The following is a 24599-nucleotide window of genomic DNA, read 5'->3' on the forward strand; positions in this document are numbered from 1 at the left end:
TAAGGTGCCAGGGAACTTGGAATATGTCTCAGGGTTTATCCTGACTGCAGGAACCAAAGAGTTGTGCTTGTGCAAGGAGAGGGAGGAAGGGGGAGGGGGAGGGGGAGGGGGAGGGGGAGGGAAGAAGTCAGCCAGTCTTTTCCTTTAAAACAGAATCCAGATTTCCCTGGAAGCCACACACAACCCTGGAGGCAGGTAAGGTACCTGTACATCTTCACCTATTTTTTTTTTCCTCCAAATCCAATTCCCCAGTATCATTCCAAACTCTGTAGCAGATCATCTCCTGCAGGCTCCTCTTCCTCTCTGCCCCATCTCTGGCAAATCATGCAAATCTTCTCCAACCTTCCTTCCTACTCATCCCCTTGTCTTATCCTCCAATGCAGCAATCATTCTCTAGGATCCCTCTGGTGGACTCTGCCAGAAAAGCCAATAGGTTAGGGGAGGATGTAGGAGAGTTTCAGATCTTCACTCTCCATCCTCTTCTTCAAATCTAACTATCCCTAGTATCTTAGCAGTATGCATGCTGTGGCCTCTCCCCACTCTCTATTCCCAAGCGACTAAGCAAATCCTGAAAGACCCTGCTTTATCCTCATGTAAACTCCCTAAGCTCTTCCTCTAGACCCCATTTCTAAGTGTCAGCTCTCAATGCCTAGAAACATATTTTACCTGGAACCCTCAATGGCCATACCTAGCAGGAGACCACTTGAGAAGAGGTTTGAAAACAAGTAGTTTGGGTCTGGAAATGTAGCTCTGTTGTAAAGCACTTACCTAGCATGTATAATAACTGTCTGGCTTTGAATTCTTGTACATCTTGAAAATCCCTGTGTCCCCACTGCTACAGTAATGGTAGTCGTGCCCATTTCACAGCACTGTTTGGGAGAATTAATGAGGCAATGCACGTGTAATGCAACCTCTAACTATACCAACAAAGGGGAGAGAGCCATGCTGCCAATAGGGAACTTCTTTGTTTTACTAACTTATAAGACTGGTAAGGAAGAAGTTGATAAAACAAAAAAAAGTTGCAATTTATTTTAAGTTCTAGAAAAGCAAAGGAAAAGAGTATTTTCTTTCCTCTGTGCTACTATGACAAATACAGAAAGGAAAGTACTACAAAGAGAGATTAATGGAATAAGGCATTATATCAAAAGTCCCATTTCTACCAAGAGAAACGTTGTGTGTTCTGGACGTCTAAGCCCCACAGAGATCACAGTGAGTGCTTTTACTGGTTAAATCAATGGCATCTCTGAGTTATACAACTAGGGTGATACCATAACCTGGGTCTGCCCAGACCTGTTTACATGTTCTTTATGGTACCAAATGACAATGGAAATTAACCACAATATGTAGCATCTTTTCTATAGGGTAGGAAGACTAACAGTAAAGACTGCGGAAAGGTAGCAATTTCTGTCTGTGTGCAGTAACACTGTTTCCTTTCCTCACCCCTTTCACCTCATTTGGCTTTACTCTTCTGTCTCCAAAAGACACTAGCACATCCCCAAAGTTATACCTTCTAATAGACAGTTCCAAGTAATTCTGGACACTAATGTTTTTCACAGTAAAATCAAGTAAATTAAACAGACAATGCTTCCTTCGCTGCAACACTGAACACTTTAATATTTGCTGGGTTCCAGCTTATGTGGCATAGACAGAAAAGTGAACAGAGATTTCCACGATAGAGTAGGTCAAACAACAACACCCAGGTCCACAGTTATGTATCTTCTGATAGGGACAAATCAGGAGGAGGAAAAAATTAGCTAAGAGTACAAGGGAGGATGAGGTCACTACTCTCTAACAGGTGATCAGGAGAGCCTCACTAGGAAAGCGGCATTTTGGGCAGAAATCCAAAGGTATTAAGAAAGCACCTGACATAGCAATCTGGCAGTACACCAGGACAAGGACCAGAATTTCCTTGTTGTTCATGAGAAATAATCACAAAACCTGATGTTAAAGTTAATTAATTGGCAAAACCGAGGAAATAAAATCTGAACTGGATTTAGAACTTTGCAGCTATTACTGTAATTAAGCTTTAGAAGCCCTCTAAGAGTTGAGATTTGAACAGAAGGGTAACACAATGCAGCTTACTTGTAATTGTTTGTTCTCGCTACTATATTAAAGGAAGAGACAGAGTAGAATGCTACGAATAAAATAAAGGGTTCTTAAACACTGACAACCTATGATTAGAGATGATGAGCAGTGACAGTAAAAAAGATACTGAAAATTGGATTGTGTATATAAATCTTAATGTTTAATTTTTAGATAATTTTGATTTATAAGAACTTTGCAGATACATAATTACTGTAACCTCTTAAATAGATCTTTCTTATAGCTAGTATTTTATGGTATATTTAGCATAATTAATAAACCTAACCATGTGCTTTTGGGTCTGAGTTACCTCACTCAAGATGATACTTCTAGTTCCATCCATTTGCCTGCAAAATTCATGATATACTCATTTTTAACAGCTGAATAGTATTCCATTATGTAAATGAACCACATTGTATCCATATTTCCGTTGAGGAACATCTGGGCTCTGACTACTATGAATAAGGCTGCTAAGAACATAATGGAGCAAGTGTCATTATGGTATGGTGGAGCATTTTTTGGGTCTATGCGCAGAAGTGGTAATAGCTGGGTCTTCACATAGAACTATTTCCAATTTTTTGAGGAACTGCCAGATTGATTTGCATGGTAAGTACTCACTGATAAATGGATATTAGCCAAAAAGTATAGGATACCCGTGATACAACCTAAATGGATCAATCCATTTAAAGGGGGAACAAAATAATCACAGGAGGCAGAGGGAGGGAGGGAGTTGGGTGGGAGGGGAAGGAAGGGAAAGGGGGACAGGAACAGGTATGGAGAGAAGGAGAGACGTCCAGAGGGACAAAAGAATGAATGGAAATATGTAGCTGTGGGGGTTGGGTTGAAGTGAACCTCTAGAAAGTTCCTGAGACCTGGGAAGTGAGAGGCTCCCAGGACTCAACGGGGATGACCTTAACAGAAATGTGGAGATGAAACTTGAAGGGGTCACCTTCAGTAGATAGAGGGCTTCCAGTGGTGGGATGGGGGTCACCAAACTACCTTCAAATTTTTTGACCTATAATTTTTCCTTTCTAAAAGAAATGCAGGAAGCCGGGCCTGGTGGCGCAGGCCTTTAATCCCAGCACTCGGGAGGCAGAGGCAGGCAGATTTCTGAGTTTGAGGCCAGCCTGGTCTACAGAGTGAGTTCCAGGACAGCCAGAGCTATACAGAGAAACCCTGTCTCGAAAAAACCAAAAAAAAAAAAAAAAAGAAATGCAGGGACAAAAATGGAGTAGAGATCAAAGGAAAAGCAATCCAGCGACCAGACTAACTCGGGATGCATCCCATTGGCAGGCACCAAGCCCTGCTGATACCATATTGTGCTTGCAGACAGGAGCCCAGCATGGCTGTCCTCTGAGAGGCTCTACCAGCAGCTGAGACAGATGCAGATACTTACAGCCAACCATTGGACTAAGGTTGGAGACCCCTATGGAAGAGTTAGGGAAAGGATTGAAGGAACAGATTGCAACCCCATAGGAAGACCAACAGTATCAACTAACCTGGACTCCTGGGAGCTCCCAGAGACTAAGGCACCAACCAAAGAGCACACATGGGCTGGTCCGTGGCCCCCAGCGCATATGTAGTAGAGGACTCCCTTGTCTGGCTTCAGTGGGATAGAATGTGCCTAATCCTGTAGAGACTTGATGCCCCACAGAAGGGGAAAGCACCCATTCAGAATCAAAGGGGAGAGGGAATACAGTGAACTCTTGGGGGAAGGACTGGGAAGGGGGGCAACATTTAGAAAGTAAATAAAGCAATTTTAAAAAGTATTTAAAAAAAAAACCCTAACCATGTTATATCACTATTAATTAATATTAACTTCAGACATCTGATCTATAGCAAATTTTCAATTTTTAAGGTAAAATAAATAGCACTTTCTAATAAGCCCTGGAAGAATATGAACAAAAAGTCAACAGTATTTTTAAGATTTTTGTTCAGCTAGTGGAAAGATGGGTGTATCTTCTCCTGGGATAAGGAAGATCATGGCAATAATATATTTGGGGCACAATGATATGAAGTTTGCATTTAAATATATTGAGATTCTCATTTAAAACCCCAAATACAGGTGTCAAATAGGCAACTGCCTATAGGAATATAGTCATCAAAGGAATCTAGCCAGATGTGTCCAAGAGGTGGCCCAGAGGCCTCAGGGACTCTGTGGTAGCTATGATTCTAGCCCAACACATTCATATGTGACAATGCCATGTCACAGTTTTGAAATGTAAGGTACCCTGTTAGATATGTACTTATTAGTTTAGATAATCTACTAAAATAGAATCATAAGAATTTGACACAATTATGTAAGTGTGCAAACACTAAAAATTATTCCCAGTTTTCTAGGCAATGATTGTAGAAATTCTTGAATTTCAGCCTTCTAATATATATCCACATTTTACCAGAATTCTCTACAATGAAGGTAAAAATATTAACTGCAAAATGTAAAAATATTTAACAGGTTTAGCATACTTTATAAAAAGCATAATTTTAGAAACTAGAATAACTACCAAATTTTTCTTAATACAAAAAAATCTTTTTGCAAAATTATAGAATATCAAACAAAAACAAAATTGAGATTTTGTGATCTGTAAATACATTTAAACACACTTTTTTTTTCAGTCTTCTTTTTGATACCCATCGTGATGACTCACACAGTCTGCTCACATTTAGGACAATGTTTATGCATTAAGTGACCTTAAGAATGGTACCAGACCCCCCTCCACCAAACAAATACTAATAAAAATTTTCTCAATAAAAATGTGATGAAATATATCAAATGGGAAGGTTCAAGAACATCAAATATATGTTATTCTAAGAGATTTCTCTGATATTTAAATATTAGTATTTTCATATTTGAACATTAAATAATGAAAAAAAGTGCTTCCCCAGTTGAGCTCATTTTCATTGAAAAGAACTGAACTGGGAAAGCGTTTTTCACTGTTTCATGTTCACATGGTCATAAATTCCAGGAAACCATACCACACCTGAGTATATAACCCAAGGGGTCTAGGTCAATGTACAACAAAAATAATTATGTAATCTAAGTTTATTTAAGCATTTTTTGACAACCAAGTTACAGAATTAATCTAAATACTCATTAATGAATAGATAAAGAAAATGTGATACAAATAATAAGTTTATCCAGCAACAAAAGTATGAAATTAGGCCACCTGCGAAAATGAATTAAACTAAAAATCATCATGTCAAGTGAAATCAGGCAGGCTCAAGTTTTTTTCATTACACTGTGAGTTGCTCAAGAAGAGGTTTAATTCTATCTTGCCATTATCAGGATTAACATATAATAGGCACTTTAAGACCTATAGAGCAAAAAGATGAATCCTTTTAGGATCTTCCCTCCTCCTGGTATCTAATAGCCTCTATTATTCATCAAACTATTTAGCTAGGTTTCCTGTTTCCCTTTTACATGCCAGTAAAATCTGATATATTCTATATTCTCAAAACCATTCACTAAAAACTCATATAAAGTAAAAAAAAAAAAAATGCCCTGTGATGATTACAGATTTCTTCTACATTCTAACTACTGTTGGAAATGCTATATAGAATAAACCCACACACCTGCAAATGTTATGTAGAAAATAACATAAAACTGACAGTGAATATTTTATTACCTAATGGATAAAAAAGGAACTGGAATTGTAAACCTGAAAGGGAGGCTATAAGACATCTGTCTAGTCCAGAACATTTGAGTCACAGTAGATCTATTCAATGCCACACTGACCTTTGTGGGCACCAAAAACCAGAGACCAGAGTCTCAGACCATTAGATATACTAGGTTAGTGCCAGTTTTGTGGAAAGTACCAAGGGCAATTTTTTTACATTCTATTTGAAAGTTTACAGAGTAAAAACAAGAGATGTTGGCAAGTACCTCAAAACACGACTAGAGCTGGAGATGCTGAGCTCGAATGACTCAACAGAGTGCACTCACCCTCGCATAGACAGTTTCCTATGGAAGCATAAATGGAACCAAAAAGGGATTCTTACCTCTGGACTTTAAAGTACCTCAGGTTTTAATAATATAAAGAATTTATAAAGAAAGAAATTTATACACCTTCCACCCAAATATTTAGATGGGAGAGACAAAGAAAGGAAGGTGCTGGATGTCTACAGCCGAAGCACCTTTGAGCTACTTAGTGACAACACACTCCAGCTTTCACTAATCCTAGTTATCTCAGAGTAAGTTTATCTTAAAGAAGATATACAATGTGCTGATTGCAATAATTTGCATCTTTAAAAGTGATCACAGCTCACTACATAGATGTACCATCCTCGTAAGAGCCCTGGAAGGCTGACAATGCAGGCTACATCGCTGCTGTTATTATAGAAGAAGAAACTAGAGTTAAGAAGGTATGTCTTGGGCCACAAAACTTATGGGCCAGAAATGAACTTCGAAACCTTGTGTTCTTCTGAGAGCAACTTGGGAGCTTGGCAGTTACTGATTAAGGAAGACCCATAACCTATTATCAGATAATTACAATGGAGAAGAATTCACAGTGTGGATGTTTTCATCCATTCTAATGTTTCCACCTTTGCTTAGGGAATATTTGTTCTTTTTCTTCCTTCATTTTGTTTTTCTCAAAGGAGCACTACAAACCACCAAGTAGCAGTTGTACAGACAAGAGCAAAACATTTAAGGGTAAGAGCACTTTAGGAAACATTTTTTCTAAGCTACAGAACCACAAGAACTATTCATTTTCTTATTTGAGAAAAATGTATAAATTTTAGGAGGTGAACCACTACATTTCTTGAAACATGGGGATATAAAAATTATGTATTTGAAGAATATAAATTATTAACTTTCAGAGCTTTCATTTAAGCCCCTTTATAGGGGTTATAACTTATTACTTATCAAAGTTATTCATAAAATCTTATATTCAAGAATCTCCAAACTTAAACATCTGAGCTGACAGTACTTATAGAAATCTAACCTACCACTTCATTTTCAATTAAAATAAAAAATCTTGATTGAAGTATTCTGTGTTCCAACTCTGACCCATAATTGTTCCTGTCTGAAAGAATTACAAGGATGGAAAAGGAGAGGTGCCTAAGGAGAAAAAGATCCAGCGGCAGGACCAAAGTGGGATCCAGCTCAAGGGGAGGTCCCAAGGCCTGACACTATTACTGAGCCTATGGAATGCTCACAAAAAGGGACCTATGATGACTGCCCTCTGAAAGATCCAACAAGCAGCTGAAAGAATCAGATGCAGATAATTGCACCCAACCAATGGACAGAAGCAGCTGACCCCTGTTGTTGAATTAGGGAAGGCTGAAAGAAGCTGAGGAGAAGGGTGATCCTGTACGAGGACCAGCAGTCTTAATTAATCTGGATCCCCGAGATCTCTCAAACACTGGACCACCAAACAGGCAGCATACACCAGCTGAGATGAGGTCACCAACACACATACAGTAGAGGACTTCTGGGTCTGTGTTCATTCAGAGGTGATGCACCAAACCCTCAAGAAACTGAAGGCCCCAGGGACTTTAGAGGTCAGGTGGGGTGGGTGGTAGGGACATCCACATGGAGACAGGAGTGTGGGGAGGAGGTATGGGATGTGGAAAAGTCAGAGGGTGGATGGGGGGGGGGATGTGGAGTGTAAAAAATTAATTAATTTTTTAAAAAGTATGCTGTGTTCTTAATTATCACCATGAAAATGAATTTCTGCGCATATCAATAAGAAATTCTCTAAATTAGGTTAACTAAAGGAAGAAACCCTATCCTAAATGAGTGTGACACCAATGAGCTAGGTCCAGGACTGAATAAAAAAGGAGAAACCAAGCTAAGTACGGACACTTCTTGCATGAAGGAGAATACAAAGTGAGCAGCTGCCTTGAGCTCCTGCTGCTTTTGCTTCCTTCCTCAACATGATGGACTGTACCCTCTCACCATGAGTCTAAATAAAGACCTCCTTCCCAAAGTAGCCCTTGTTAGGTATTTCTCCAAGGCAATGAGCATGCTATACACTTAGTAACATGCATAAACCACAAGCATCAGAACTCAAGCTCCCTGGAAATCGCTCCCATGTTCATCCTGCCTTTTCAGTGGCAATATCCCATCCCTAAAATCAGTCCTGTATCTTAACTCTAACCCAAAATGTTAGTTTTGTTTTGAGAAAGACTTTACATAGATTATTACACATAAGTCTTTATCTGTCTTACTTTGCTCAATTTGTATCTGTGAAATCTGTCTCTGTTACAGTAAATAGCACTGACAGATATACAATACTGCAATGTATGGCTATACTACAATATAATCTACTCTATAATTTGGTTAATTTCCGATGTTTGATGATTATAACTGGTATTGCTATGTGAACAGATTTTGACATAAGCATGTACACATTTCTTTGGTTGCATACCTAGACCAGAAGTATGGCACAGTACATAGCCAAATAGTCACTATAGCACACTACCAACATTTCTCAAGAATGTTTGCATTAATAAGGAAAAGTAGCCGGGCGTGGTGGTGCGCGCATTTAATCCCAGCACTCGGGAGGCAGAGGCAGGCGTATTTCTGAGTTCGAGGCCAGCCTGGTCTACAAAGTGAGTTCCAGGACAGCCAGGGCTACACAGAGAAACCCTGTCTCGAAAAAAAAAAAAAAAAAAAAAAAAAAAAAAAGAAAAGGAAAAGTAAAGCTCAGGGAACAGAGTGATAGAGAAGAATTCACATGCATATAAATCTCCAATCATCTAGAAAAAGAACTAGAGATAAATCCAGGAACACATTCTACTACTCCCTCCTAAACACCCTATGTACTGCCCAAGGCAATAAAAGGAGGACTTGTTAAAGTAAAAAATCTAATCTCAAGAGACAAAACAAACTCCTAAATAAGGCCAAAGACCTTTGTTGAGCGGAAGAGAGAGATCTGAGAGTGCTTTCATTTCACCAGTTAAATATGATCCGATCCAAGTCAGTAAGTAGATATTCTGAATCAAACTTCTTTCAGAAGTTTTAAGGCTATAATGCTTCCACTTATTTCATAAACTCATTGCTTAAGGATAATCTTGATGAAAGCATTCTGAAAGGCTAAAAGCACTCCAGATGATGTTGTAGAACAACTACACCAACACACCATAAAAATAACAAATTCAAGAGTTGTCTTCCAGTAAAAAAAATCTTTCAATCCTGTAATATATCAATAAAAATAATAAAATGGAAAAGAAAAATCTTTGTGCATGAAATATTATAAATACCTGGCAATATCTTTTCCCCAAAGCAAGAAAATACAGCAAAAATAAATCACTTATTGTTGATTATAATAACAATAGCAATAAGATTTTAGTTTCCAAGTATTTTCATTAGAGGGTCAAAAAGAAAAAAACCTAACAAACAAAAACTATATCAGAGAGAAAAAAAAAAAAACAAATCCTCCTTAGTGGTATTTTAGAGGCACATGACTACTTGCAGGGAGAAATTCTTCTAGTACCTAACTTTAGATTCTTTAGAGCACTAGTTTATGGTGCTCTCCAACCAAAGTCTTTATGGCTTAAAAGGAAGAAACAATAAAGCTTTGTAACTCTATAGCCCACGCATAACAAAACAAAAAATAAAAATGTATCCTCAAAAGTCTTCCTTATTCACAAAACCTACTGCCACTAATACAAGAGGTAGTAGATACCATAAATTCTTAAAAATAGGAAATCACTGCCCTATCACCCACTTCCAAAACCAAGAACACTTTTAAATAATCAGTGCAAAGCTTATTCTTTGTTATTCTGTGTTCATCTATCTGTTTTTATTACCCATTGTCTCCTTCCTCCTTTAAAGATAAAAGGCAGAACCACGTCTGGGATTAAGGGCATTTGCAACCACATTTATCTATCTGGGAAACCTATTGAGTAGACTAGAAAAACAAAAATTAAGCAAAATTTTTACATGCAACACAGTAAAAGTGTTTTGTCATTTGGGGAACCAGAAATACCTCCTTCCAATATATTCACTTACTAATAGTGATTGCTCTAAATGAGTCATTTGATTTCTAAGTGAACTGCTCTAACATCTTGTACGAAAAATAAAAAATAAAAGGCAAAATGGGAAGCACAATAGGGAAAACACATACAGAAAGATTACATTTTAGAGAAGCTTCTTTATGGGTTCATGAAAATTAGAAACTGCCAATCATATGCATAGTGGAAGCTAAATTTAAATATGCCAGTTCTGCTGGTTGGCTGTAGTCAACCTGACAGATCTAGATGGCTGCAAAGAAGGAATCTTCATTGAGGAAAATGCCTCAATAAGACTGGCCTGTTAGCAAAACTTTTGGGGTATTCTCTTGATTAATGACTGATATGAGAGGGCCCAGATCATTTTGAGCAGTACAACCCTTGAGTAGGTGGTCCTGGGTTGCATAAGAACTCAGACTAAGCAGGCCATTAGGAGTAAAACAGTAAGCAGTTCCTTCATAGCCTGAGCTTCAGTTTTGTCTCCAGGTTCCTGCCTTGAGTTTCTGCCCTGAGTTCCTTCCAAATGCACTACAAAACTGTAAGCAGAAATAAATCCTTGACCAAGAACTTCATAAANTCATTGTTTTTAATAGCTGAGTAGTACTCCATTGTGTAAATGTACCACATTTTATGTATCCATTCCTCTATTGAGGGACATAGTGGATGCCCACAGTCAGCTATTGGATGGAACACAGGGCCCCCAATGGAGGAGCTAGAGAAAAATACCCAAGGAGCTGAAGGGGAATGCAACCCTGTTGGTGGAACAATAATATGAGCTAACCAGTAGCCCCTGAGCTCGTGTCTCTAGCTGCATATGTAGCAGAAGATGGCCTAATTGGCCATCATTGGTCTTACAAACTTTATATGACCCAGCACAGGGGAAGGCCAGGGCCAAGAAGTGGGAGTGGGTGGGTAGGGGAGCAGGGGCAGGGGGAGGGTATGGGGAACTTTTGGGATAGCATTTGAAATGTAAATCAAGAAAATATTAAATAAAAAAAAGAAGTGGGAGTGGGATGGCATTTGAAATGTAAATAAAGAAAATATCAAATAAAAAAAAAGAAGTGGGAGTGGGTGGGTAGGAGAGCAGGGGCGGGGGGGGTAAAGGGAACTTTCGGGATAGCATTTGAAATGTAAATAAAGAAAATATCTAATAAAAAAAAGGAAAAAAATAATCAGCATGTGTGACCAACCGCCAGTGGCTTAGGAAACCTAGCTAAATGAGAGCTAAATAATTAGCTATATTTCAAAGACTAACAACTTCTCTTAACTCCAAAACCAATATACTCTGTTGATCATCATGACAACTATATTTCATTTTGTTAGCTGAAAAACAAGCAGTCCTCCTGTTCAGCTTATTTCTTTACTTTAGAAAGTTTGTATCTTGGGGCCAGTAAAATGCTCAGTGGGTAAGTATGCCTGACACCAATCCTGAAAACCTGTATTTAATCCTGGAACCCATATGGTGAAAGGAGAGAACTCCAGCAAGTTGTCCTCTGACCTGCACATGTGCATGGTAATGTGTACACGTGCACACTCACACACACTATTAATATAATTAAACAAAAAACAAGCAATGGATGGATGGATAGATTTTAGAAACCTGTATCTCTCAAACCACTAAATATTGGGTACTCAGGAAATCATGAAAGGTGCACCCTCATATTTTTCTTTCAACAGACCACAGATATAAACTTTAACAAAATAATATCAAGTTTCTGAGAGGTTCACTAGGCTTTCATTTTACCTCAGTATACAGAGAATGTCAGGGAACTGGTTAAAAACTGGCCATTCTGCCCACGATAACACTCTCAAAGGAGACAGCTCTCATCTCTGCACCCCCAGAAACGGGCTGTGATATGGAGGTTTCTCAACTATGCTCACCAACTGTTAAGACAGAGCTTCATCTATTAAAGGTCCTAAAGGAGACAACCTTGTCATTGGCACAGCCTTGCCTCCTTTCATTTATCCTCAGCATACTCCTCCATGGCTACACAGATACAGCTACAAGACCTTCCCCTGACAAGGAAGTCCTCTACTGGATGTCCTAAAACAGACACACAGCAAAAACATGAAAAGGGAGGAGAAGAGGGAGGTTTTCATCAACAAGTTCACATTCAAGATCAACCATACTGGAAAAATTTAACACTGGGCCATAAAGTAACTTCCCCAACAGAAAGAGGATCAAAACTAAACACAGACACCCATCTATGGAGGAAATTAAGGAAAAATTATTTAGAAGCAGTTCAGTAAGTGAAAATAATTTCTTACAATTCAAACCATTATGAAAGACTCTGAACACATCAACAAATATAAAAAATAAACTATACTAAGTAGTCTTCCCTCAAAACTCAAGAAAACTGGTTCCAAAACAAGTTTCTTATCCATCCTCAAACACCCAAACCTGAAGATGCCCAAGTCCCCATACTCTAGATCACACCAGTTATAATACCCAGTACTATGTTAAGTTGTATGCAATTGTTAAATTCTTTAAAAAATAGTAATAATAATGGCAAAGGTTGGAGAGGTACCTCAATGATTAAGAACACTTGTTACTTTTCCAGAGGACCCAGATTCACTTCTCAGCACCCACAACACATGGCTAACAACCACTTATAGCTCCAACTCTAGGAAGACCTGACCTCCACAGGCACCTGCAGTCATATACACATATTCCCACACAGCCACAAACAAGAACACATAATTAAAGATAAAATCTTCTTTAAAAATGAATGCAAAGATATGTACACATTCACTATAAATGTAGGCTTAGCTATAATTCTGGTCTATAGATGGATTACTCTACAGATAAGGAACCCACAAATACAAAGGAAGACTATACAAACAAATGTAAAAACACAAAAGAAATATAGAAACATGACATTTACTATCTGGAAATTGAGAGCTTACGAGTAAAACAATATGTGCTTGTGTTAATGTTGAACATGAAATACCCATAAACATCAACTGTTTTCATTAAGATTAGGATTTTCTTCTTAAGACTTTATCCACTACAGTTCCTATGATCCTATTTCCAGGCCATGACACAAGACAGAGTGCTATTTAGTAGTGAATGTAAGCACTCTTTCTTTTACACCATAAAGTAATTAACTGCTTCCCACTTCCAAAGTACAGCAGCGGTATCATCTCTAACTTGCTTCCTACATGCTATGACCAGTATAAAGGTGGGGGAGCAAAGAACATGGTGGACTTGCTCAAGTGAGTTAGACATTTGCTAACTGCCAAGAAAAACTCAATCATGGCTAGTCAGGCATGGCACATATAGAATGTGAAATGAAATTCAGTGTTTGTCCCTGGGTCCCAGAAATCATTTCTATTAGATGCCCTCAGAATGTAGGAGCTGAAACCTTTTCGATGTTAAGCATGTCAGTTTAAAAGTAACAGTTGCACATGGATGGTGCTTGCAACTTTACATATATATTCCAGGGAAACTACATGTTTTGGGGAATACTGAAGCTTATAGAGTGTTTCCACCTAGATCTTCAGAAGTAAAGCAAAGCCAACTGATGTTCTCACTGTAATCTATTACCAAATTATCTAATTGAGTACAAATAAGCCATATTTTTAGCCCAAAAATGATAAGTATGCAAATCCTTCAGTTGGCCCACAAAGTCAAATGTCTTCTGTATTTAATAATAGGAAAGGTAGTCAGAAGGGTCAGGCAAAGTCCAGATCGCAAGCTAGCTTAGAATTTTTAACCCTTTATAAAGGAAACAAATGACAACGTAAAGACTAGGCTACAAGGGCTCAGTCCAGAATGCCCTGGTATTAAAAAAAAAAAAAAAAAAAAAAAAAAAAAACACAAAAAGCAAGTAAATATGGAAAAATACAGATTTAAATAAATTTCAATATTACAAAAGATTTTCTTTATTTTATATAAAGTTCTCTGACAAATACCTTAATAAACCTGATTTAAAAAAAAGAAACAAAAAACAAAAGACTATAGCTATGAAGATGCACACCCACACTTAAGCCCCTTCTCACCTTAGCTTGTCTTTTGTTGGCTTCTCTTCTGGCCTCTCTTTCTTTTAGCCGTCTTTCCTACAGAAAGAAAAGATGAATTAGAGACATGGAAACAGTAGATGCTAAGCAGCACACACTCTCCAGTTTTACTTTGTAAACGAAATACTATGGGACTAGCCTGCCTTTTTTTTTTTTTTTTTCCCAAGACACAGCTTCTCCTGGAACACAGTCTGTAGACCATAATGGCCTTGAACTCAAAGATCTGCCTGCCTCTGCCTACAGAGGCACCAGAGAGGGGGATTAAAAGTGTGCACCACCACTGCCTGGCAATAACTCTTAATGACTAAAAATAGGTCAAATCTGGAATCATATCTCAATTCCATAATCATATATTACACATTCTTTAGCTACTTACAATTTTTTGCTCAGTCTAAAAGGAAAATAATGGACATATGTATTTAATAATCTATATTACATATAGACTATAAGTACAATATCTAATACATGACTAGTACACAATGTCATCTACTAGAATAAAAAAGAAGGAAAAATACAATCATGATTGTTTGTTTCCCTTGTCCTCAGTCTGAACAGAAATTACAAAATATAAAATAAATTCTCACCTTTGGTTCTTAGGAATGATATTTATTCAAAAATAAAGGGTCATTCTTATGAAACATATTTTATTAAATTGCTTTATAATTTCACCATTAGTTTTCCACTGATCACAAAATAGGTTTTTAAAAATGGGTGGGGGCATACAGTATTAAGGTTCAAGACAAAACGATTCACTAAAGTAAAAGAGAATGTCATTTTATCTTACAAAAGCAGCACAATCTTCTCCAAACCCACCAAGTCTATTCTGAACCAAAATCTGTAGGTAATAACTTACAGGTTTTAATTTGGGTAAATGACTAAGTCCGTGTAAAAATGCAGCTTTCCTCCTATGTAGTATGGAGATATTTCTATCATGTGTCATTATTACATTAAATCCACTGTCAATATGAAAGTGAGAGGGGCTGTATGGTGGGTGCTTATTCATCTGTGCCCTGAAAAAAGAAGTCTTAATGGATATTCTGATGATGGAATTCAGTATTTACCTTGACAAGGCTTATATAATTCTTTATGATAAAGGGGAAACTAAAATGCTAAGGTCTAAATGGACACTAAATACTAACTAATACTAAAAGGGAGTCCATGGAGCTTTTAGATGCTTCTGATTACACTGCAGATGAAATATACCAGAAACTGAGAACCTACAAAACTAGATTCTAAGACAACTAATAAGACCTCCACTTCACATGGCTGCTGGGTGTGTGTCATACCCCTACTGCCTATCATCCCATTGCTCTGCTTCTGTGATTGATTACTCTTTCTTCTCTCACCTCTACACACACAAAACATAGCTAGCAGGGTCACTGTACAATTATAAAAGAACATTCTAGATTATGTGGAAGTTCTAGAAACCAAAGACAAAGAAACAAAGTAAAGATGAAATAAAAACAGAAAAAAAAAGGAAAAAAAACAGAAAATTTTGATTTGCATATTATCATGAGCTCATAGTCATAAACAGATTTGATCTTATTAACAGGGATACTTTTGTACCAAGTCTATGGAGTCTTCCTGTATGTGCTAAAAAATAAGATAAAAATCTGTTTGAAGCATTTACATGTATGATTTTAATAACAGAAGAAAATGCAGTATTTTGGAAGGCAGCTGATCAATGACCCTATAATGAACGAAATGATTTAAGTTTAACCTAATCTTAAAACTATAGATATCTATGTAAAGTAATCTGGACTGTTCTCCGTTAACTACTCTCAGCTATTTCTAATTAAAATGTCTGAAAACACCCTAACAATAAGCTCAGAGCCATGAATTTGTTATTTGGCCCTTAACTCACAGGCTTAAATATCTCAGATCAGTTTACAATAACAAGTTATAGAAGGACTGGGTCTAAGCCCTGTGATCTTAAATTGTTTGTATCAATAGAAGAAATTTATATGAATGAAAACCTAGATTTTGCATCAAAATTAATTCTGTACCAAAATAAGAAATTATGGCTTCAACTTAGTAACAATTATAAAGATTTTTACCAATTGAGATTATGGCTATGTAATCAATTCTAGCAATTTCCTCCCTGTTCCAATAATGACCATTTCTACATTCCCTAGAAAGACAACCTATAATAACCCTCTCCAGCCCCAAAGCCCAGGCAACTGGGGTAACGAATCTTCATAACTTCTTCAAGCTGAATATTAATTTACATAGATAGTTGGTTTTCAAAAACATCAGAAATCCACAAAATGTGACATTTAATGTAAGTTATTCACTTGTTGAGACAAATCTGCTCCAAACAGCTTCCCCATTCAGGATTCAAAGAAGCAGCTGGGCATCTTACCTCCAGGTGAGGCTGCACATTTGTGGTCACCACTGGGCAGAAAATTACCAATCTCTCCTACAGACCTGTACTGTTCTCAAAAGGACACAATTTACAGGTTGGGACAGCTTAGCTCTGCCGAGACAGAATAGGCTAGTCCTTAATATTCCTGTTTCTCTAAGGTCTGTCAGATAATTCAAGGCTGAAGACAGACGTCTACAATTTATCTCAGTTCTGGAAGCTGTGTTAGGCTTCCTATATATTTTCAGTCAACGTTGGTCATTCTCAGATTACTGATGGAGTTGAAAGAGTACTTATAGTCTCATCATCAACCCAGGCTATTTAACATTGAGAGAACAGATTTGAGAGGATGTTTTCAGATGACATTAAAGCCAGAACATAAGTCAGGTGTAAAATTATAAGTCTTTTAAGCTAGGATAGATGGCAATGTTCTATATTATTGTCAAAAATGATGGACTGTGTGTTAGATCTATCCTGTACTTTATAAATTACAAAATGGTAATAGTTGTGCTCAATTTATATCTGAGATTAAAAGGGTTTTTTTTGGTGGTGTTGTTTTTTTTTTTTTTTTTTTAGTTAAACAGAAAGGGTGATATGTGGCAGGATTTTCCCTGTCCAGTCTATTTAAATAATAGTGTGGCAGGAGATCTGTGATTGGACAGGGAAAACGGAGGGGGGGGGCTAAGACTTGGAGAGACAGAGAGTACTCGGAAGGGGAGAAGGGAGCAAGATGTAGGACAGACAGGAAGAAGATCCTGATCCCGCGTGGTTTTAAATGGTCACAGGTAGTTATGAATATTGTATAGAGATAGAATAATTGGGACAACTTGTCTGATCTAGGTGGGCAGCTTTAACATTATCAATTGGCTCTGAAATTATTGTATGGGCATCCTGTGAATTTAGAATTTATTGATATATAAATTTGACTTTTTTAATTAATTAATTTAATTAATTAATTAATTAAATTAATTATTTAATTTTTGTCAGGCTCTTCATGCAGAAACAAAAAAACAAGAAGTTACTATTTGCCAGGCATGGTGGCACATGCCTTTAATTCCAGCACTTGGGAGGCAGAGGCAGGCGGATTTCTGAGTTCGAGGCCAGCCTGGTCTACAAAGTGAGTTCCAGGACAGCCAGGGCTACACAGAAAAACCTTGTCTCAAAAAAATCAAATAAAAAAAAAAAAGTTACTATTTAACAGGAAAACAAAATTTACTGTAAAAATTCAGTAGCTTGCCTTCTAGCATATGAGAATATCTAAGGGCTGGTGAGATGGCTCAGTGGGTAAGAGCACCCGACTGCTCTTCCAAAGGTCCAGAGTTCAAATCCCAGCAACCACATGGTGGCTCACAACCATCTGTAACATGATCAGACCCCTTCTTTGGGTGTGTCTAAAGACAGCTACAGTGTAGTTACATATAATAAATAAANAAANNTTAAAAAAAAAAAAAAAGATGTAACTTATAAAAAAAAGAGAGAATATCTAAAAATGGACCTTCAAAGATATCAAAGAATAACATTGATATGCGTGCATCAGAAAAACTCATAAACCTAGACTCTTTGGGCTTTTGATCAAACCATATTAACCATAACAAAAAATTATATAGCATCATTAAATCTCAAAATTAATCACTACTGTTACTAGATGATATTCTATCTTATTAATATTTAGTTTACTTTTCAGACTATGTTGGTGTACACCTTTAATCCCAGCTTTTGGGAGGCAGAGGCAGGTGAATCTCTGTGAGTTTGAGGCCAGCCTGGTCTGCAGGATGAGTTCCAGAAGAGTCAGGACTACACAGAGAAACCCTATCTAAAGAAAAAAAAATTAGTTTACTTTCAGTTCTGTGTACATGAATGTGTTGGGGTTGGGAGTAGGTGCACATGTTAGTTAAGATGCCTACAGAGCCCAGAAGAGGTTATCTGATTCCCTGGAGCTGGATTATGTGCCAGTTGATGTGAACCAGAGAACAAAACTCAGGTCCTCTACAGGGTCCTCTAAAAGAGCAGGATGTGTTCTTAACTGCTGAAACCATCTCTCCAATCCCTAAATGATATTTTAAAGGTCAGGGTTAAAGCTGCAAAATGCCTCAGCGGGTAAAAGTACTTAATACAGAAGCCTGATGACCTGAGATCAATCCCCAGAATATACATAAAGTGAGAGGACAGAACCTACTCCACAAATGTACCATGGAGTATGTGCTGCCCAAAATATAATATATCCATACAAATGCACTTGTGTGTCCATGCACACATAATGATAATGTTAATAATAATTGAAAAAAGTTCAAGCTTGTGAGTTATTAACTCAATGTACATGCTAACACAGTATTTCATTTGACATTTTCTTTTACTGATATCAGATAGTTGAGAGAGGTTCAAAGACTTATAGAAATGGAAGTGAAGTCATATGGCTAAGACATAAAAGTTTCTGCATCTTTGGAGGAGGGGTGAATTAAAGAGCAACTATCTTTCAATATTTGAGTGAAACAAAGGGAAAACAGTTTAAAAATCATTAGAAATTTTATCTTTTTATAGCACTCATATCCTCCTATTCTCTCCTGGAGCTCCTCTATCATAAAAAGCTATTAGCCTTCACAAAAGAGAAAATGCCCTTCAAACAGAAAAGCAGAACGGGAAGGAGAATTATAGTAATCCAGGATTACTGGAAATGGATACTGAGAAGTTCCTTTTTCTCTGTTATTTAAGAGTCTGAGATGAAACAAAGACAAAAGAATAGAGTAGGTACAAATGGTACCTGATCATTATGCTCAATAACTGAGGTCTCCCTTAATTCAGTTCCTTTTTCAAATTTCATTTTTGAGACCATATGATACCAAGAAACAATTTTATACCATGCAAAAAGACAGAATTTTATCTTTGGTTCTGCCACACTACAAATGATTAAATAAAAGGAAAGCATGAAATTCAATAATAAAGTCAAAATTCACAAAGAAGAAGAAAACAGAAAATCAAATTTCAAGGTACAAAATACTCTCTTTATACCTATTATCCTTCTTTGACACCTTAGAAATTTTGGGACTCACCCCCCTCAAAAAAGAGGGGAGGGAGGGGAGGGGAAGGGAAGGGAAAGGAGGGAAGGGAAGGGAAGGGAAAGGAGGTGCGGGAATGAGGGAGGGAAGGAAGGGGAGGGAAAGAAGGAGGGAAGGAAGGGGAAGGGAAGAGGGAGGGGAAAGGGAGAGGAAGAGGGAGGAGAAGGGGAGGGGAAGGGAATGGGAGGGGAAGGGATGGAATGGAGGGAGGAAGGAAAATGAAAGTGCCATGAAATATGAAATTGGTCAGCAATCAGGCCAGTCTTTTTTCATTTAGAAATATTGTTTTCACCTCATGATGGGAGCACAAACCATTTTAATATTTATCAAGCAATCCTGACAATTTGGTACACCTTGGAATACAGATACATTCAAGAACCTTGGTCCTATGGGTTGAGAGGGGTACAGACTTACTGGATTTTTGTTCTTAGAGAACAGGAGTTATCGTCATAAAATTTTCATATCTCTCTGGAACATACTCTCATTGCACCAGGTTCTCCCTCCTCCTACACCCAAAAAGGTGAGGACTGTAATACTGAAGTGATAGCAGATGCCCCCTCTGGTTCTATGTGATAGCTGAGAATTCTGTTCTGCACCATGTGCATGTCTAGTGCCCAAGAGGGCATCCAATATTTTGGAACAGGAGTTGCTATTGTTGTGAGCCACTAAGTAGATGCTGGGAATCAAATTCACTCTCTGCAAGTGTGCTAACTATTGAGTATCTCTCCAATCTCCAACAGAAACCATTAATTCTAAACAGGAAGCACTACTGCCAAACTGAATCATTAAGATTGAACTCACTTAAATAATTATCTTTTAACCTGAAATTATCATCCTAAAATATTTTAAGCATGCCTTTAGAAATACTGAAACTTATGAAACCCACACATGACCTCTATAAATAAGGCAAAAGTGGAAGCACATGACCATTTTCATGTTTCTTCCTCCCTCATACACTTTATTCCATATCATCCTATACTCATTGTGGTTTTCCTTTCAGTTTTTACTCATGAGAAAGAACAAGAGAACATGAGAAAGAGTGTAACAAAAGTCCTTGATTTACTCTACACCTATGTATAGCTTCAGTCATTCTTTTTATGAAAATAATGTGACTGTTCAGAGCTGATTCCAAATAGGAAAGACAATTATACAGCCTGTGTGTATCTGTACTTCCTTAATACAAATCAGTATCTAGTGAGTCATCGATGCAAGTACATTTAATATTATCATTTATGTATAACTGTCCGAAAAACTTGTTATATTTTAAATCTTACTGCATAATTTTTTAAAAAAGTATTGAGTTGTTCTGTCTGCATGTACATCTACATGCCAGAAGAAGGCATCATATCCCTTTATAGATGGTTGTGAGCCACCATGTGATGTCTGGAAATAGAACTCAGGAGCTCTGGAAGAGCAGCCAGTGTTCTTAACTGCTGAGCCATCTCTCTAGCCCCATTGTATAATTTCTTTACCTCCTTTTTAATTACTTTTGTTGATAGTTTCATACTTGAGTATAACGCACGCTGACTACTCTCACATCCACATTCTCTCATCTGACTCCCACACGGTAGTAACCTTTGTCTATAAACATGTTTCACATATGACTTTTGGTTTCATGTATGACCTACTGAGTTTAACATGGTCTTCTGTGTGGTCCTGGGTTTAGGACCTCCATTTGCGTCTGCTGTGTTCACTGCTGGGTACACAACTGAAGACAAGAATTACTCATCTCCCAGAACCTGTCAATAGTTTAGCAGTAAGAGTAGATCCTGTGAGTTCCACCACAACCAATGGCCAGGCCCATGCAGCCCCTGTACTAATAGGCCATGAGTTCATCACTGTAATGAATGTGCCCAGCTACAAGACAACATTTTGTAAATCCACATTTCTATTTTTCCATCAAAAGTTTCTCCATCTTTTTCCTGTCTTTATGAGCTAAAGTTTAGCCACAGACCTTAAAGTTAATATTTTTAAAATTTTAGTGAGATAAAAATTCTTCTCAATATTACCACAGAATTAACTTCAGTGACAGCCTCAATGGAGACATAATGGCAAAACAAAGTCAAAATCTTATGCTAGAAGAATAAAACTGACATTGTAGAAATATACTAAATTATATAAAGTAAAAATACTAGCTCAAAAATCAATAATTAATTAAAACAAAATAACGTGTTCAGACTTAGAAGGAACATGATTTTAACAATAGATTTGAGTGGCTCCTAAAATATGGGAGACTAAGAAGGAAGCAATCACCATGTAGCAAGTAACCTGATTTGCCAGAAAGAGAAAAATTACAAATCTAAATTCTATTATCCAATTTAGAGGCTCAACTAAATCTAAAAATCTAGAAAATTGTGCTTGTCATCAGAAATTAACTAAATGTCTTCTCATTTTTCAGATAAGGAAACTAAAGCCAAACAGTGATTGCTGTTTCCAATTAGACAAAGCAACGCATATTTAAGATAACATATCTTCCATTTATTGCCAAGTACTCTCTCAGTCAAACATTAAAATGCACCAGTTAAGAAACTATTTCTGTGTTTTCTAAGCAGAAATAGTCTCCACAATACTGAGAAAAATCTATATAGTGCCTTAGGCATGCTATTGGATTAAACACTAAATCCAAAGTGCTCAAAATGAACACATTTTCTAAAATACAAAATGTATGCACATAAGATAATTTTACCATTGAAAATACTACTGAGAAACCAGTCATGTTCCGTATAGTCATAAATTCTGCTTTAGAAAATGACCATTCTAGTTTTATCATAATGCTGAGACAGTAGGATGGCAATTTCCATGCTTCTGTTTGGAAAGGATGTCATGGAGCACCCTCTATAGAATACAACTAAAACATGAGATTTAGGTTTTTTGTTTGTTTGTTTTTAAGATTAATTCTATTCATTACAGAGGTACCAGCTTCTACAGTAGGATGTAAAGCTCTAGCTGTATCTTGCTCAACTTTGCCAACCCAGAACTGTTCTATTCTAGCTGAAATAATGTAAAATGTGTGCTATATTTCAAAAGTACAGAAAAAAATTACCCAAAAAGCTCAAAAGAAAGTGAAAAAAGTATGGAACACAGCATATACAGAGACAGTAGGCTACCTTTTATGTAAGATGAAAACAAGCCACATTCTTCTAGACAGGTGTGGTAGCACACATTTGTAATTCCAGCATGGAGGAGACAGAAGCAGGAATCACTTCCAATTGCAGGCAAGAGACAACTACTTGTTATTAAAAATACAAAAAGGAGGATTGATGATAGCTCAATAGTTAAGAGCGCTTGCTACTTTCAGAGGTCTCAAATTTGGTTGCAAGCACCGACAAGGCAGCTCACAACTGTCTGTTACTTAACTCCAGAATATCAGAGGCCTTCTGGCTTTTTCTGGAACTACTCACACATGTGGAATTTATACAAACATTCATGCAAACTTTTAAGTTTTTTAAGAAAATGTTTTGATATACATCAATCTGATGAATTTCTAGAATATAATGCTGAATGAAAAAGGATTGTATAATTTCAATTATAAAACATTCTGATGACAAAATTCTAGAAATGGAGAATGTGGGATCTCTCATCTGTATTCCTATAATTACAAGTGAAACATCAATTATCCCAAAATAAGAATTTCAAACACAATCGGGTGTCAATGGTCTCATTGTTGTCACACATCATTCAGTGAGTGCATCTACAACCAAAAGGGTTACAACATAACCATATAATATAACCTTAGGTAACCACTATTAACTGGCATACAAACTGTAACTAACTGTAAAACACTTAACCAAAAGCATATTTCAGTAGCAAATCATTATTTTACAATCTCCAGCAGAAGAGCAACAGGAACAAATGCAGTGCCTAACCAGTCACAAAAGAAGTGTCAGTGAAAGCAGGGATCAAAGTAATGTCATCAGTGCACTTCTAAAAAGCTTACCCGGTGCTTTGCCTTAATTTTCTTCCTGTATTCTTCTTTGTCAAATTTGTCCTCTTCCTGAAGCCTTTCCTTTGCTTTGTCTAGGTTGATACCACCAGTGTCATCTTCTTCCTCCACATCTTTTGTAGCACATTTCTGAATCTGTGGCCACTGCTGAACCAACTAAAGACAGAAAAGGGCAAAGAGTAAGATGAAGGGCATGTCTTCAGCAACTCTACAATGAGTTATTTCTTAAACACTCTCATAAACTTCATAATTAAAGTAAGATGTCATAGAAAAGACCCTCACAGCCAAGGTAATACTGCTATTATACTGTGAAATCATAATTAAAGACTACCTCACAAAGTTATTTACTCACGGTGATTACATAATAAAAACACTTCCCAAAACTGTATTAATATTCTGTTCTCCATATAACTAAGCTCAAAATCATCCGTGTGGAGCCGACCCCCACGTGACAATTTATCAATCGCCTTTAAGCTACACTCAAGTGCCTTGTATATCCTCTAACACAGCTCATCAAAATGTGCTGGTTTCAAGAAGTGGGAGTGGGTGGGTAGGGGAGCAGGGGCAGGAGGAGGGTATAGGGAACTTTTGGGATAGCATTTGAAATGTAAATAGAGAAAATATCTAATAAAAAAACATTTAAAAAGAAAATAAATAAAAATAAAAATAAAAATAAAAAAAGTGCTGGTTTACATTCCTGTTTTGCTAAATCTAGTATCTTATGGTTATCTATCTGTATCACTTATTCATCTTCAGAGCCCATAACAGTATGCAATAATTACAACTGGTCAATGGGTCCCATGTCAGCTAGTATTACACAGAATAAAATAACTATAAAGGAGAGAGTTGGCTTGGGTTTCATGGACTGCTCCTGATAGGATAACTTATGGATAGGAACAAAGTGACAAGCAGATGAATCCAACAGCAGAGCTGGCTGAGTGTGCTGGCTATTTCCCTGGTTTAGTGTGTCATTCTATATAAATGTATTATTCTCTTGGATACCTGTGTCCCTTGCAGACCTAAGAGGCAGCTTAATAATTTCTGTTGTCTCACACTATAAAAGTATAAGCTCTGAACAATTTAGGCAAATAGTTCTCATGCTCTAACTTAATAGCTGGTCTCCAAAGGATTTAAAATCTGTATCTCTGACTTGAAAGTATGCTAATTAATCTTCTAGCAAACA

The 24599-nt window shown here is 37.1% G+C and overlaps 1 protein-coding gene across 1 annotated transcript in view; it reads right to left on the bottom strand.

Annotated features, from left to right (window-relative positions):
• Ddx10 (DEAD-box helicase 10) overlaps positions 1-24599 on the bottom strand; it is a 147362-nt gene that overhangs the window by 33406 nt on the left and 89357 nt on the right. Inside the window, exons 15-16 of the mRNA XM_021206835.2 lie at positions 23411-23572; positions 14041-14097 (exon numbers count right to left, since the gene is read on the bottom strand). Of these exons, the coding sequence (XP_021062494.1) occupies positions 14041-14097; positions 23411-23572 (219 nt within the window). The remainder of the gene's footprint in view (positions 1-14040; positions 14098-23410; positions 23573-24599) is intronic.

Source organism: Mus pahari, chromosome 10 (assembly GCF_900095145.1).
Source record: "Mus pahari chromosome 10, PAHARI_EIJ_v1.1, whole genome shotgun sequence".
NCBI lineage: Eukaryota > Metazoa > Chordata > Mammalia > Rodentia > Muridae > Mus > Mus pahari.